At 38.1% G+C, this 13,407-nt stretch overlaps 1 protein-coding gene across 1 annotated transcript; it reads left to right on the forward strand.

The window, feature by feature from the left end:
- The first annotated feature begins 726 nt into the window (after positions 1-726).
- NTS (neurotensin) lies at positions 727-12,799 on the forward strand. Its single transcript, XM_068402294.1, has 4 exons — positions 727-787; positions 4,942-5,003; positions 10,364-10,588; positions 12,653-12,799. The coding sequence occupies exons 1-4, from the start codon at positions 727-729 to the stop codon at positions 12,797-12,799; spliced, it is 495 nt and encodes a 164-aa protein (XP_068258395.1).
- Positions 12,800-13,407: the final 608 nt, after the last annotated feature.

The raw sequence follows: 13,407 nt of genomic DNA on the forward strand, positions 1-13,407 counted from the left end.
ATGCCCAGGGTTATACCGCTGCCCATGCCCGATGTCACACCCCCTGCCCATCCCCGGTTTAACACCCCTGCCCGTGACAGGTGTGCGGTTCTCTCCCCGTTTTTTCCCTCGCTGCAGGGAACTGTAAAACAGATGACAGCCAAAGCGCATCAGACGACGACCCCAAGGGGACCGCGGCGCTCCGCGCGGTGCTCAAGTTTAGGCGCAGCCGCTTCCCGCCCCAGACCCAGCGCACAGCACGCGCCAGCGGTCCGAGAAACGGCGGTAACTTTTATTTTAAATAATAAAAAGATAATTATTTCAGGGCTTTTCCAGATTAGAGGATAGTTCGCTTTCAGGAAAGGCCCGCTCCGTCGCGCCCCGCGGGTGCGGGGGTTCGCTGCGCACCCCGTTACGCGCCCCGCGAGGCTCCGCGTGCGTCAGGCGGCCAGTGGCGTCAGGGCTGGCGGGCGCGAAGCAGCGGGGAGGGGGCAGCGGGAGCGGGGAGGGAGGAGAGGGGGAGGAGGGAGGGCGCTTCATCAGGAGGCGATGGCGGGACCGCCGTGACATCACCCCGCGGCTTATATAGTTGGGGAAGGGTCGGGGTGCCCCGTCTGGTGCCTGCAGCCGCCCGGCAGCGCGCGTGCGGAGGGCGCGTAGCGGCTCTGTCTGTCTCTCTCTCTCTCTCTCTCTCCGTCTCTCCCCAGGATTTATGGACTTTACTTTCTAGAGGGCGGCGCAGCAAGAATGAGAGCCCAGCTGGTGTGCGTGGTGCTGCTGGCCTTGGCCTCCTGCAGCCTTTGCTCAGGTAAGCCCCGCCGGCGCACCGCACCGCCCTCCGCCCGGGCGCGCCCCACGGCGCGAGCCTGGCGCTCGCCGCCGTCCCCCGAAGTCTCTCCGGCCGGTCGCACCGAGGCGATCCGGGAGCCTTGGGGGGGACCGACAGAAAGGAGGTGAAGTCGCTTCAGGCTACCGCGGCTGGTACCCAGCGGGCGCCGAGGAGCTGCCCTGATAACGGGCTCTGGCCAGCATCATTTTTTCTGTCACTCCGATAACTTTCTCCCTTCATGAAAACCGTTCCTCTGCACAGCATCCATACCGTGGCAGTTAGTGTAGACTAGTCACTGGAAAGACACATCAGTGTAGACCATCTGCTTGATTATGGTGCCTCATTTGTGATTTATTGAATACCGTGTATTTCCAAACTATCATAAAAATTGTGATTTCTGCAAATCAGATGAATAGCTGCCATAATCCAAATCGACGTGGATATATATGCGCTTTAGTAACTTTTTAGTGGCAGAAATAGAATTTCAGTGTTCTGGGGAAAAAAGTGCTAGTAACTGATCTGAAATTATGACAAAAAATGCTGAATCAGATGCAGATCACACAATAGGAAGGTTGATATAAGTGCATTTCTACTCCAAGAGCAATTGCTTTAGAAACCTAAAAAAAGAGGATCATGTATTAAAATACATTGCCTGCTCCTTTGGAAAATGACACAGCTAAGTGTGTGTCACTTATGCCCTAAGTTTATGACCAAAAATAGATATAGTGGCAATTAAACAGGTGTACACACACAGATATGAAGCAGAATAGGCTTCAAAATCTCATCTTAACTAACTTGCAAATTACTTCATTTTTTAACTCCACAAAATGTAAAGAGTAAATTTATACCTAGCTTCATTTTCCAGCTTCAGTATTCAGGAGAACTCAGAATTCCTAACTCTCACTTTAGATGAAATATTCTAATTTGTATTCCCCTCAGAAGAAAAATTTAACACATATAATACCTGCATGTTTTCACAGTTTAAACATAATCATTCTATATATTGTAGAGAGGTGGTAATCCTAGTGACAAGGCTTAATATTTATTATTTTCTCCCCATATATTTGAAGCTGTTTAAACAAATACTTGACCAGTTTTTTTTTTTCAGTGAGGCAGTTTCAAATTCAACTGTTCATAGAGCCTGAATGAAAGCCATTAAAGTAAAAAATTCCAGTGGAAATTAAAATAGGCTTATAAAAAATGCAGAAACAAAATTGTATGTGTAACTGACAAGGCGGCTTATTTGCTTGAAAATTTGAAATTGTGTTTAAATGAGAAACGCCATGGAGAATATTGTGTGGAAGGGACAAGTTATGGACAATTATGTCATAAAGAAAATGATCATTCATTTCAATATTCTTTTGAAAATATTTGCCCTCAGGGGAAAGTGTGTACCTGTAGAATGTAACTATTCCTGTAGAAGGTGGATATATTAATAGAAGCTATATTTCTTGTCAGTAAGAAGTGAATCAAGAGGATATCAAACTGTGTGAATTTCCCTCTGATTTGAACAATAATGTGTAATCAGACTTTTTATACATTGCTCTCTGAGAGTCTGCTCTTTTTATGCTTTTACTCCTCATCTGTCTCCTTCACTCCTGTGTTATCTGGATGTGCTCTCTTCTCATCCTCCAAGCCTTGCTTTATTCTTCACTCAAGGAATCTTGACCAGCCTCCTAATTAACATCCTCCAGATTTCTTTTCTCAATGAAATTTTTTCTTAATACCTACCTGTCTTCCATGTCTGCAGCTATCTTCCAGCCTTGATGGTGTGGAAGCTATCTTCTATAGAATATAAAAACCAGGTGCTAACCAGACACAAGTCCTTTCATTGTCCTCAGCTGGTATGACCCAGGACACCACAAATCACGATGCTGCCACACGTGTGCTGCTCACCCATTCACAGGAGCTGCTGCTGTCATTAGTAGAAATTCAGCTGAGGTGAACTTGTGCTGCCAGCAGAACTTTGGCTAATGGTAAAGTGGTTAAGAGATTAGGTAATGCTGAAAACCAGTAGTGCTGAAAGGGTTGAAAGGCGTTAGGTTGGAGAGTAGTTGCTAGTGACTTGCTGCAATACTGATCTACAAACCAGTGTTATTTAATATTTTCGATAAGAACTTCAGTGCAAAAAACTGAGTGAATGTAATGTGTTGGTAGTGCAAAGGTGAACAGGAGCATCACTACAGAGGAAGATCAGCATAACACAAAGTTTTTGAGGAAATGAATAATAGAAACAAGAAGTAGTGCAACAGTAGAAAATGCAATAGCTTAGGAAATAATAGAAGTTCCTATTAAAAGCTCCTTTTAAGAGAAACACAGCTGTTGGAAATGTGTGAGGAGATAAAAGACTTGGTCATATTATCTGACCTCAATTTTTTTATGAGATACTAAGTTTTTTTCAGCCGTGAAAATTGAACAAAATAAAAAAATGCGTAAGAGAGCTACTTCCTGTAGCCAATTTTAAGCATTGAGGTAAAGTACTGAGGCTTCTGACCTGAACTGTACTATGCTGTGCTGTCTTGAGATCGTATCAGGCACAGAGGAGGGCCACTCTGATGAGCTGGGGAGTACAAGGCTATTACAAGAGAGGAGAATAGATGAGAGTCTAATAGCTCTGGGCATAGCCTTTCAGTGAAGTTTTTATGGGACTTCGGGGGTATGGTTTATGTCCAAAAGGCACAGTGATCTTCCATTTGTTTGCTAGTCACCATGTAAGCACACCCTAAATATCTAAGCTGGGAAGGGCTGTGGTTGCTCTCAAAAAATATGAGTTGGGTAAATATTACAAATAGAAAGGTATGCTTTATAGTAAAGGAAGTTATATACAAACCATTAATAAATTTGTAATTAGAAATAAATTAGGCTTGAAATTGGAAGAAGGTGAATAACCATTTATAGTTTGGAAGAATTCCCCAAATAAGAAACAACAGTGTGGTGGTGGTGAGATCTTTTTATTAAGATTGAATACGATCGATTTCTAAGAGCATTATAATGGTTGGCTTCCTGTGCTGGCAGAAATCTATGACAGATTAGCACATATTTGTATAAAAGGCCCCTTATAGTCTCATGTTCTGTGAGAGATAGTGACACAACATGATGATGATCTCTGAAACAAAGGCATAGGCAGAATCTATCCACAGATTCTGTGGTAGGGTGTTACATGCCAACAGCATTGGTAATTTTAATGAAAGTGAGATATGACTTACATGAATATGGAATAGATTTTAATTGGGTTTTAAATATAAGTAAGCATCTTGTTTGGCTTTGGACTGCTGGTATTCCAGGAAAGCTAAAAGCCATGTGGAACTCTGTTTTGCCTGAAGACTTAACAGATTCCTGTATACAGCTCATCTTTGAGCTGTGATTGGTGCTACATTTTCAAGGCACCAGATCTTCCTTATGATTCTGTACAGCACAAAGCAGAAAAGTTTGTGGCTGTTTTGTCTTTCTACTGTATTTTTACTGTATTCACCATATCACAGGTCTTGCAAGTCTGCTGATCTATCAAAGGTCAATTAAATGAGTAAACAAAGTCCTAAGACTTTCAGTCAGAGTACTTTGTTTTGGTATATGCATTGTCAAGAGCTTGTATCACAAACTGGTGAAGCTCAGTTCCCTCATATCAGTAAAAATATTCCTAATTTAAGCAAGAATAGTCAAGACTAAAACTTGTCAAGTAATCGTAACTGGCATTCACCTAAATACTTAGCTGCTACTTAAAGAAATATCTTTGAAAATAAATATCAAAAATCTTCTTCTGAAGTAAGCAGAAGTGACAATGATTATGAAAATCATACTGATTTTGAATGAAGAATGAAGCTTTGTTTGCTGAAAGGGCTTCAGACTAGTGGGCTTGTCTACCAGTGAGCTGAGATTAATGAATCGTTTCATTCACTTCAGTAAGCTTGATCATGCTTTAAAAAGGGAGTGAGTATCCATTTTAACATAATGTTGCTGTTACCTGAAGGCTCCTCACAGTCTCTCTAGATCACTTTTCTGTGTTTTTATCGAAGTTTGTTTGTTTGGTTTTCAGAATTCATTGATATATTGATATATCTAAATTCTGTATGCTGAATTGAAATGTCCATGATTTATGATGAAATAATAAACATATGTTTCTGGTTTATTCCCAGATTCAGAAGAGGAAATGAAAGCGTTCGAAGCAGATTTATTGACCAATATGTACACATCAAAGGTAATTATTTTTCCTCCTTTAGCTGACGCATAGGGAGCAAATGAATTCTCATTACAAACTCAGAGGTCTTTGCAGAAAGTAATGACCTATGGTCTAGACCAAAAAGTTCTGTGCTAGACATTATTTTGGTGCAAGATTTTCTCCCGTTCAAAGGAAATTTAAAGGTGTTGATGTGACATACTAAAAGTGCTCCTCGCTCATAACACTGCTACTTTCATTAAACTGTCAAAACTGTTATGTGCAGAGATGTAAATTGATATAAGGAAATGTGTTTCCAATAGGATTATGCCTGATGAAAGCTAAATTAACCTTGAGTCAAATCCCTAGGTGCTTTTTTTATGCAGAACTTTTCCTATATGTGTATAAAATTAAGACAGTCATAAAGCAAAAACTGTTAATACGTATGCTGAGCTTGGTTTAAGAAATTAATCATAGTGTTAGTACAGGAACTGTTAGTACAGTGTTAGTTTTCACCGTCATGTGAAAATACTAATCTGATAAATTACATTTCCTTGACAAGTTGCCAGACTGTGAATGATGTACATATTATTTAATACAGATAGATAAAAATTCAGTTCCAACCTCATATTGACAAGGTGAAGCAGCAAGTGTTGTACATACGTATTGAACAGGCTGATAGACAAACACTTTCTCAACACTGTTATTTTCCACAAATGATCTAAAAATATATGTATGTCTAATATTTCTTCAGTAACATATTAAAGAACAAACCGTGAAACAAATGCCATGGACTTAAGGTTGAATGTTTTAATATTTTGTTCTAATGAAGTTCAAGTGGTGCTTAAATTCAAGGGAAAATAAAATGAGAAATTAAAAATTTTCAAAAAAAGGAATTTCATAAACGAATGACTAGTTGAAAGTTAAGGACAAAACCTGCCTGGAAGAATTCTGTCTTCTATTTACTGTATTTGCTTATATGTGAGCTTTTTCACAGGATCCTTTGAATAGACTAGAATAAGAAATGAGGCCAGAAAATACATTATTTTGATCTAGTCTGGCAGTTCTTAGGTTCCCATGTTCTTTACTGACATGGTAATTAACCTTAGATGCCAAATAAACCTGTTTGCCACTTGCTTCTCTAACGTACAGAAAGATTTGATAGATATTCTTTTCCTAAGACAAGTTTAAATGTAGGAGACTGACAAAAATAGTTCTTCCTCTGTGTGGCAAAGCATAGTATGCCCTAGGAGGAAACCCTGCAGCTATTGGTATTTCTGCTACTGACTTTAGTGGAACTGTGAACCTAATTTCCACTTCCATCTTTTCCTCCCTCTCAGCACAGAGCACAATCTCAGGTAACTAAAAATGCATAAATATAGTGCACCAGTTGATAATGTAATGATGTTTTCCATAATACTCTTGTATGTTGTTGTATGTCATGTAGCTTGTTATTCATTTTCCTTATGGTATATACCATAAGTCAAGTGACACCTGAAGTTGACAGAAGCAGTAGAAGCATGGTGGAGACATTGCTTTAATTCTACATTATACTGCCTTAAATCAACATCTAAAATTCATTAGTTCAATACATATTGTCTCTTGACATCAAAAAAAGGCATGGTGGAACCACTAAAAAGTGTGCATAAATGCTTCTACAAGAGGCATACCGCTATTCCATTCATTACTGAAATGCCAAGATCTTTTTTTTTTTTTTTCTGTTTTCCTCTGCCAGCTTTTAACCCTCTTTAGATCAAATATGGTTCTGGTGTGAGAGAGAAATTTGAGGATGGTATGTGTAATAACTATCTTGTCTTGTGCCTGAGATCTGGTTCCAGTTGAGGGCAATTACCCTCAACCATCTTTGACACTGACTTGGTAACAAGCAGCAAGGGAAATCCAGACAATTTAAATAGCATTAAGATGGGGGAAAAAAAAAAGAAAAAAAAAAGAAAAAACTTGTTTATGAAAGCTCAGATCTAAAAAATGCAGCAAAGAGGATTATTACTTGTGGTTCTAGCATTTGACAGAAAAAATCTTCCTAAGCAGGCACTTGTGAAGTATGATATCAAGACTACAGCTAGGGTTTAAGCACACACCTTTTGCAATATTCAGTAGTCTATCCAATATTATGGAAAGAGTTATTATATGCTTTTGACTTCACAGACTGCTGTCCAGTTGTTTACTGGCCCTTTTCAAAATTCTCATTAATCTATACACTGAATCACTCTCCATCTTTAAAGAAGTATGTCTGTGCTTATTACGACCTGTATTCAACATTTAATACCCTTCCCTGCTGTTACATCTCAAAGAAGATACAGGGATCAAACAAGTCCCTAAAATGCTTTACCAGTCTTTCCTCTAAGAGCAAATCCAAAGAGCCATATAGAAGATCTGGTAAGACAACACAACCTGAAGTGTCGCAAATATGCGGACAGTTATTGGCTGTCTTTCTTTTGTATCAAATAGATAGCTCTATTCCTAGCTTCCTAAATGCTTGCCTGAAACCACCACTTGCATGAAGAATGTCCTTAACTCAAAGAAGATTGAGATGAGGTTAATTAAAGAAAAAAAAAGAAAAAAACTGTTTCATTGGAGAATATATCATCACTAGAATATACTCCACCTTTGGGATCCCCACTCACATTAATTTTCTGAAGTCTCGGACCCTCTGAGCTTCTTACTGTTCTAGGATGCCTATATCCCTATTGCTGACTGTATGTGCCCAGACAGTTTAGCCTCCTTGGCAGAGGCAGACAAGGTTACAGCTGCCTAGGAGTTTACTGACTTCCTGTACAGGCATTAGTATACACCATGGAAGAACTTCCTCTGTAACAGAACTCAATACTATATCTGCTTAAAGACAGAGAGTATTATTATTTCTGAGACAGAGAGTTTTATTATTTCTGTGGTTACATTCTGAAAAATTCCACTACTATTCTGAAAAGGAACCACAGAGATCCTACATTACCTTGGGTTTTCCTTAGTTATGAATTTATTTTTCATCTGCTTTCACTAGATACAGACAAGAATATAAAAAGCAGAGAATTGAACTTTCTTCTTCTAAAAAAAAATATAGTATTTTGGAGGTATGCATTATAACATGAAAAGTATCTTAAACTGTCAGGAGTATCATTCAACTAGAAATGGAAAGAAAAAGATATCATAGAAGTTATATCTTGGGATTCTCTTTAATGTCTCATAGGACAAGCCTGTTGTTAAAGAAGGAAATATTCTCAAGCTCATTTCAGTTTCTTAGATGATTTAAAATTCTCTTTCAAGATATATGAGGTGTGGGAAACCTTATATCTGAGTCTTATTTCAGAAGCATGTTCAACAATGGAAATGCATACATTATATTCACTTCAGCATTAATAACTTTTAAATTCTGATTCTTGCTGCAGCCTCTTCTGTTCCTTCAGATCACTCCCAGATATTTTTCAAGTTAATCTTAAAAAAATTAGTTCCGTCTTGACAGATACGGGTTCCTTGATCTCTTGTGTAGGTGTTTTCCAAAACATGTCTTGAGCAACTGTAGTTGGTATTGCTTAGACCTGTGTGGAAAATCTATCACACATTGGAAATGTATCTGAACATTTGGGTTATGGTCATCTTAAACTGTATTTTCACATATTCCTTTAGGATAACTGCCTCAGAGATTTCCCATAACCTATAAAACAAAGCTGTCTGATTGTAATGCTTGCTGCAGTAGTGAAGTAGAGCAGAAAAGTAACGTGACTGCTCTGTTCAGTGACTGGACATAATCTGGAGAGCTTCATGTTCAGTTAAAAAAAATACTTCACTCTTGACTGAAGTTCTTAATGCTTTATAGTCCCATTCTGTGAGCTGGCAGCAGTGTAAGTCAGAAGCAGGTGTACTCAAAATTCTTTGAGGTGATGTATGCATGGTACTAATGGGAATTAGACTCCCTTAACAAATGAAGTATGCTTGCAGACTGTAATGACTATGGCCAAAAGGGATTTTTTTGTAACTAATGCTAATAGTGATGCCAGCTTTTTGTGTTTCTTACTCACTCTTCTCCATTTTCTTTCTTTTCCCTAGTAAAGTGTGAATATGCATGTCTTGCATACAATGCCCCTTTGTTAGGAAGATGCTTTAAAGAAACAACACATTATGTGATTACCTGATGTTCAGCTAAGTACGCACCGCATCCAGACTCTTGATTAATGCTGTCAGTATGTAAAAGGACATGTCTGTGTTAATGTAATACCTATATTTAACTTTGTACATCCAGGAAAAGAAGCAACTGCATTTCAGTTCATAGGTAAAGTGTAATCCTAATGTGCGCATCAAGGAAGCCCTTGCCAGTAATGAATAGGAGTTTGCTATTTGGCTTTTGATTGGAGCTTGCTATGTCGCCAGTTCTAGTTTAAGGAAACTAGTTTCTATACTCACCACTAAAGGAAATACGATTTGAAAGAAATAATTAATAGTGGGTTATTAGGTTTTTCACTTACATTTTTCTATTGACAATCAAAACTAAAGGAGACTACTGCCACAACTGCTTGGAAAGAACAGTACTAGTATTATTTTTCTCAAAGTTTTTTAAAAGGGTTTAAAATTTAAATAGCTCATAAATAATGCGAGATACTGGAGCAAGCAAAATTTGAGACAAAACATAGTGAAATTTCTCCATCTCTGTCTTTCTGTAACATCTCTGAACACGTCCATTATGGACCACCTAAATACAGTTGGTCTGAGTTTTTTAATCCAGTTACCAAATCAGGAATACATTGTTTGCGCAGCTCTGTTTCATCTTTGCTCCATGTTGATCCAAGCTCATAGTTCTTCGATTCACATCTCCCAGGCTCATGACTCTACAGCATCCAAAACTCCTGGGGCTTACAGATTCCATAACTTCAGACCCAGCCTCATCAGACAGCTTGCCCTGAAGCACGGACTCCGTTCCTTTTCTCAGGGAATTTTGAAATGACTGGTATTTGTTCTGAACTGAGGAGGAGCGTCTAGTTAACCACAGGCATCCACCTTGGATTCCAGTACTGGGAATTTATCCAGTGGGTTTGACTCATTGTCCTGATTTACACCTGTGAATTTATAGTATATTAATTTCCATCTGTGTTTTTGTTTGCACCTGTGCAGAATGTCTATGCAATGCTACCATTCTGGTTTGGTAGTAGTTTAGTTTTTCATCGTGTATATCTACCTGGGGGGTAAGGCTGTGGGGAAGCAGACTTGGTGTGTTTAATAAATGAGTTGTCCTAATTTCAGTACTCTCTAATTATTGTCTAAAATTTGAGCAGATGAAAAGTACTTCAAACACACAAACCTTTTCCTACCAAAATGTTTGAATGTCACACGTCATTACTAAAAAACAAAACAAAAAATGCAACACTTTAAATAGTGGGTATTTGTATTTTCAGATTAACAGAGCAAAACTTCCTTACTGGAAAATGACCCTGCTAAATGTCTGCAATCTTGTCAACAACGTAAACAACCAAGTGGGAGAAATAGTAGAGGTAGATGAAGAGGATCTTGTTTCAGGAAGACAGTTTCCTGCTGCTCTGGATGGCTTCAGCTTGGAAGCAATGCTGACAGTATATCAACTCCGAAAAGTTTGCCACAGCAGAGCCTTTCAGCATTGGGAGGTATAACAAACCGTCGCAAATGCATGTTTCAACTGCTGTTAAACTCTCAGGCTCTGTTTGTAGTGGTTTTAAAATCCATATCCATGTGAACCCCGTCACATTCTTTGAGCTTTCCTTCCCTTTTTTATATTCTCTAATACCTCTAATATGCCTCTTATTGAAAGAGTTGTGAGTTAATGTAGTTTCTTATGAGCTGAGTGTCTGGTTTTTGTAATGACCCATGGATAAATGAGAACTATTCTTAACTACATACTTTCACCACTCTTTGTAGCCATTCCAGGGAACCAAACACATGAAAGTGCGCTCTATGCCAGAACACAAAGTTAATATCTGCTTAACAGACATGCAGTTACTGCAGATTTATTGAGGCATAACTAAATGTAGGCAGAGTTTCTGAAAACCCTTTTAAGGCCCTAAGGCACACTGGATTCAAAATGCATGGACACATGCCCATGTATACAAGTAATTTTACTAGGTATTCTGGACTTATCATTGCTAGGAAACCGCTAGCAAGGGAACTCTGGCTTTTCACTTCCTCACACCTCCAGAGGGCCCTGGAAGTTGACATTGTGACTGTATGAGGATTGCTGCTCTTAAATATGTGATTGTTTATAGTCCATTTGTGATACTTACCTTAGTGCAGTGATCAGACACAGGCAAAATCCACTTGCATTGTTATATATTACACTAAAAGCTGCTTCACGTAGCGAAAAAAGATATCTCAGTGTCACTACCCACTTTCCAGTGAACTCAGTTTCTTCAGCGGCTGCAGGTTCATGGACAGTCTGTCTGAATCTTGATTCTTTTTTTGTTTGCTGAATCACAGTTCTGTATTTTCAGGCTTATTCTCAATCCTTCATATTAGCTGGGATGGTCCATACAAAAGGCTGCAACATTTTTGAGAACCAGAGTTTTCTGAGGCCTCTCTTCATCAGTACGTTTATTTGCTGAAAAGGAGCTACCATAGAACTGACTATATGCAACAGCCCATATGACTTAATCACAGTTCCTTACTTTGCAGTTGCATCATCTCTTGTGGGGCTTGGGAATCATCACTCCTAACAGTACTGCATATGAAATTGAAAAAAAAAATTCCTCTCAGCTTAGGAACACGCTTGTGCAGTGCAGAGGTTTCTAAGACACAATAAAAGAAGGGACAGAGCCAGAGGGAGAAGGATTGAAGGAGGCTTGAAATAAACAATTTATGTAATGAAAGAAGTTCTTGTGATCTTATTCGTCGAGGATTGACTCCAAAGTCTGTTGAAACCATGAGAGTCTTTCCATTCATTTCAATAGAATTTAGATGAGCACTCATTTATTAAGTAATTAAGTGAGTAAGAGTGTTTGATTTGTAGGGAAATACTGAGGTGAGTATAAAAATGTTTTCGGTTTAATGCCTTTCAGCCAGACAGTAGGTCTGTATTTCACCATGGAAGAACATGGTAAGAGAATGGATGAAATCTTAACAGATAAAGCAAGAATGACTCTGAACAAAACACTTTAAAAACTCCAAGTAAAACTTAAAACACAGTTGTACAAGAAATTTTGATTGACAAAATTTTTACTTTCTTGTGCTTTATTTCATTTCTTATTTGTTTATTGCACATTTTGATTTTTTATCTGTAGGAAGTTGCAGATAAAAATATTGCTCAAAAGCTGAAACCGGCAAGCAGCAGGTGTTCTAGGAGGTGTTTAGCCTAAATGAGTGATTACAAAGTGACAATCATAAAGAAGTTTTCAGTCATTTTGAGTTTTAGTCCAAGGAGGACATACCAGCTTTTCTCTCTAGTCAAAACCAATGATCTCATTTATTGCACTGGAACTTAAATATCACCTCCATATGATTCAACTCATCTTTAGCCCGATCTTAGTTTTGTGTCTTGAGTTTTGGGCTGCTTTTTTTTTTCCTTCCCTTTTTTTTTTTTTTTAAAATCCGCAGCTATTATGGTAAAGATTTTTCTTGGTGGCAGATGTTAAAATAAAGCTTTTTAAAACTCTAGAAATTTATAATCTTCATTACCAAAAAAAAGCTGATAACTTTGTGTCTCTTCTTGCACCCTATAGTTACTTCAGCAAGATGCTTTTGATCTAGAGAACTCAAGCCAAGATAAGGAAATAATGAAAAGAAAAAATCCCTATATTCTGAAACGGCAGCTACATGTGAACAAAGCTAGACGACCATACATACTCAAGAGAAGTTCATATTACTGATGCAGCAGAAGAAAACAATGTATATTTAGTTTATAGGTAACTGTGCATTATGGTTATCTTATTTATATTGAAAATCATACTTGTGTGAAAATATGCTATGGAAAATCATCAAGATGATAAAATAACTGTGTCCTTTTTGCAATTGCTGTTTCTTGATTGTGATTTTTTCCTACTGGAGATTAATTGGACCAATACATTTGAAAATAAATCTGGTTTCTAAGCATGATGTATTGTACAAAACTGAGATTTCAACATATTTCCGCCAACATTGTAGTCTTTTCCAATTTTATAAAGCACACTGACATACACCAAGTAAATTGATATTGTCCATAAACGCTACTGAGAATATTACAATTTCTTAATGCAACACCTCAAACACATATATGCTTGCAAATTTTTATACGAACTTCCACAGTATTTTATATATTGCCTAGTTTAATTTATTAGGAATTAGGTCTAAGGAAGGAAGGAAATGCTATCAGCTAACTATTAAATGGCAATTTCAAAATTCATATTTTAAATAGCCTGCTTGTAAATTAATTTTAAGTTCTTGGCTCCTAACTTGCCACTGAAGTCATAATTTAAGAAAACAATACATAAATGAGACT

This window comes from Nyctibius grandis, chromosome 5 (genome assembly GCF_013368605.1).
Source record: "Nyctibius grandis isolate bNycGra1 chromosome 5, bNycGra1.pri, whole genome shotgun sequence".
NCBI classification, from domain to species: domain Eukaryota; kingdom Metazoa; phylum Chordata; class Aves; order Nyctibiiformes; family Nyctibiidae; genus Nyctibius; species Nyctibius grandis.

What these genes read in the sequence shown, in the direction of transcription:
- NTS (XM_068402294.1), top strand. Translation starts at nt 727, where the DNA reads ATGAGAGCCCAGCTGGTGTGCGTGGTGCTGCTGGCCTTGGCCTCCTGC. An exon ending in CTCCTGCAGCCTTTGCTCAG is followed by an intron (nt 788 to 4,941) that starts GTAAGCCCCGCC and finishes GTTTATTCCCAG; the next exon opens with ATTCAGAAGAGGAAATGAAA. An exon ending in CCAATATGTACACATCAAAG is followed by an intron (nt 5,004 to 10,363) that starts GTAATTATTTTT and finishes TTGTATTTTCAG; the next exon opens with ATTAACAGAGCAAAACTTCC.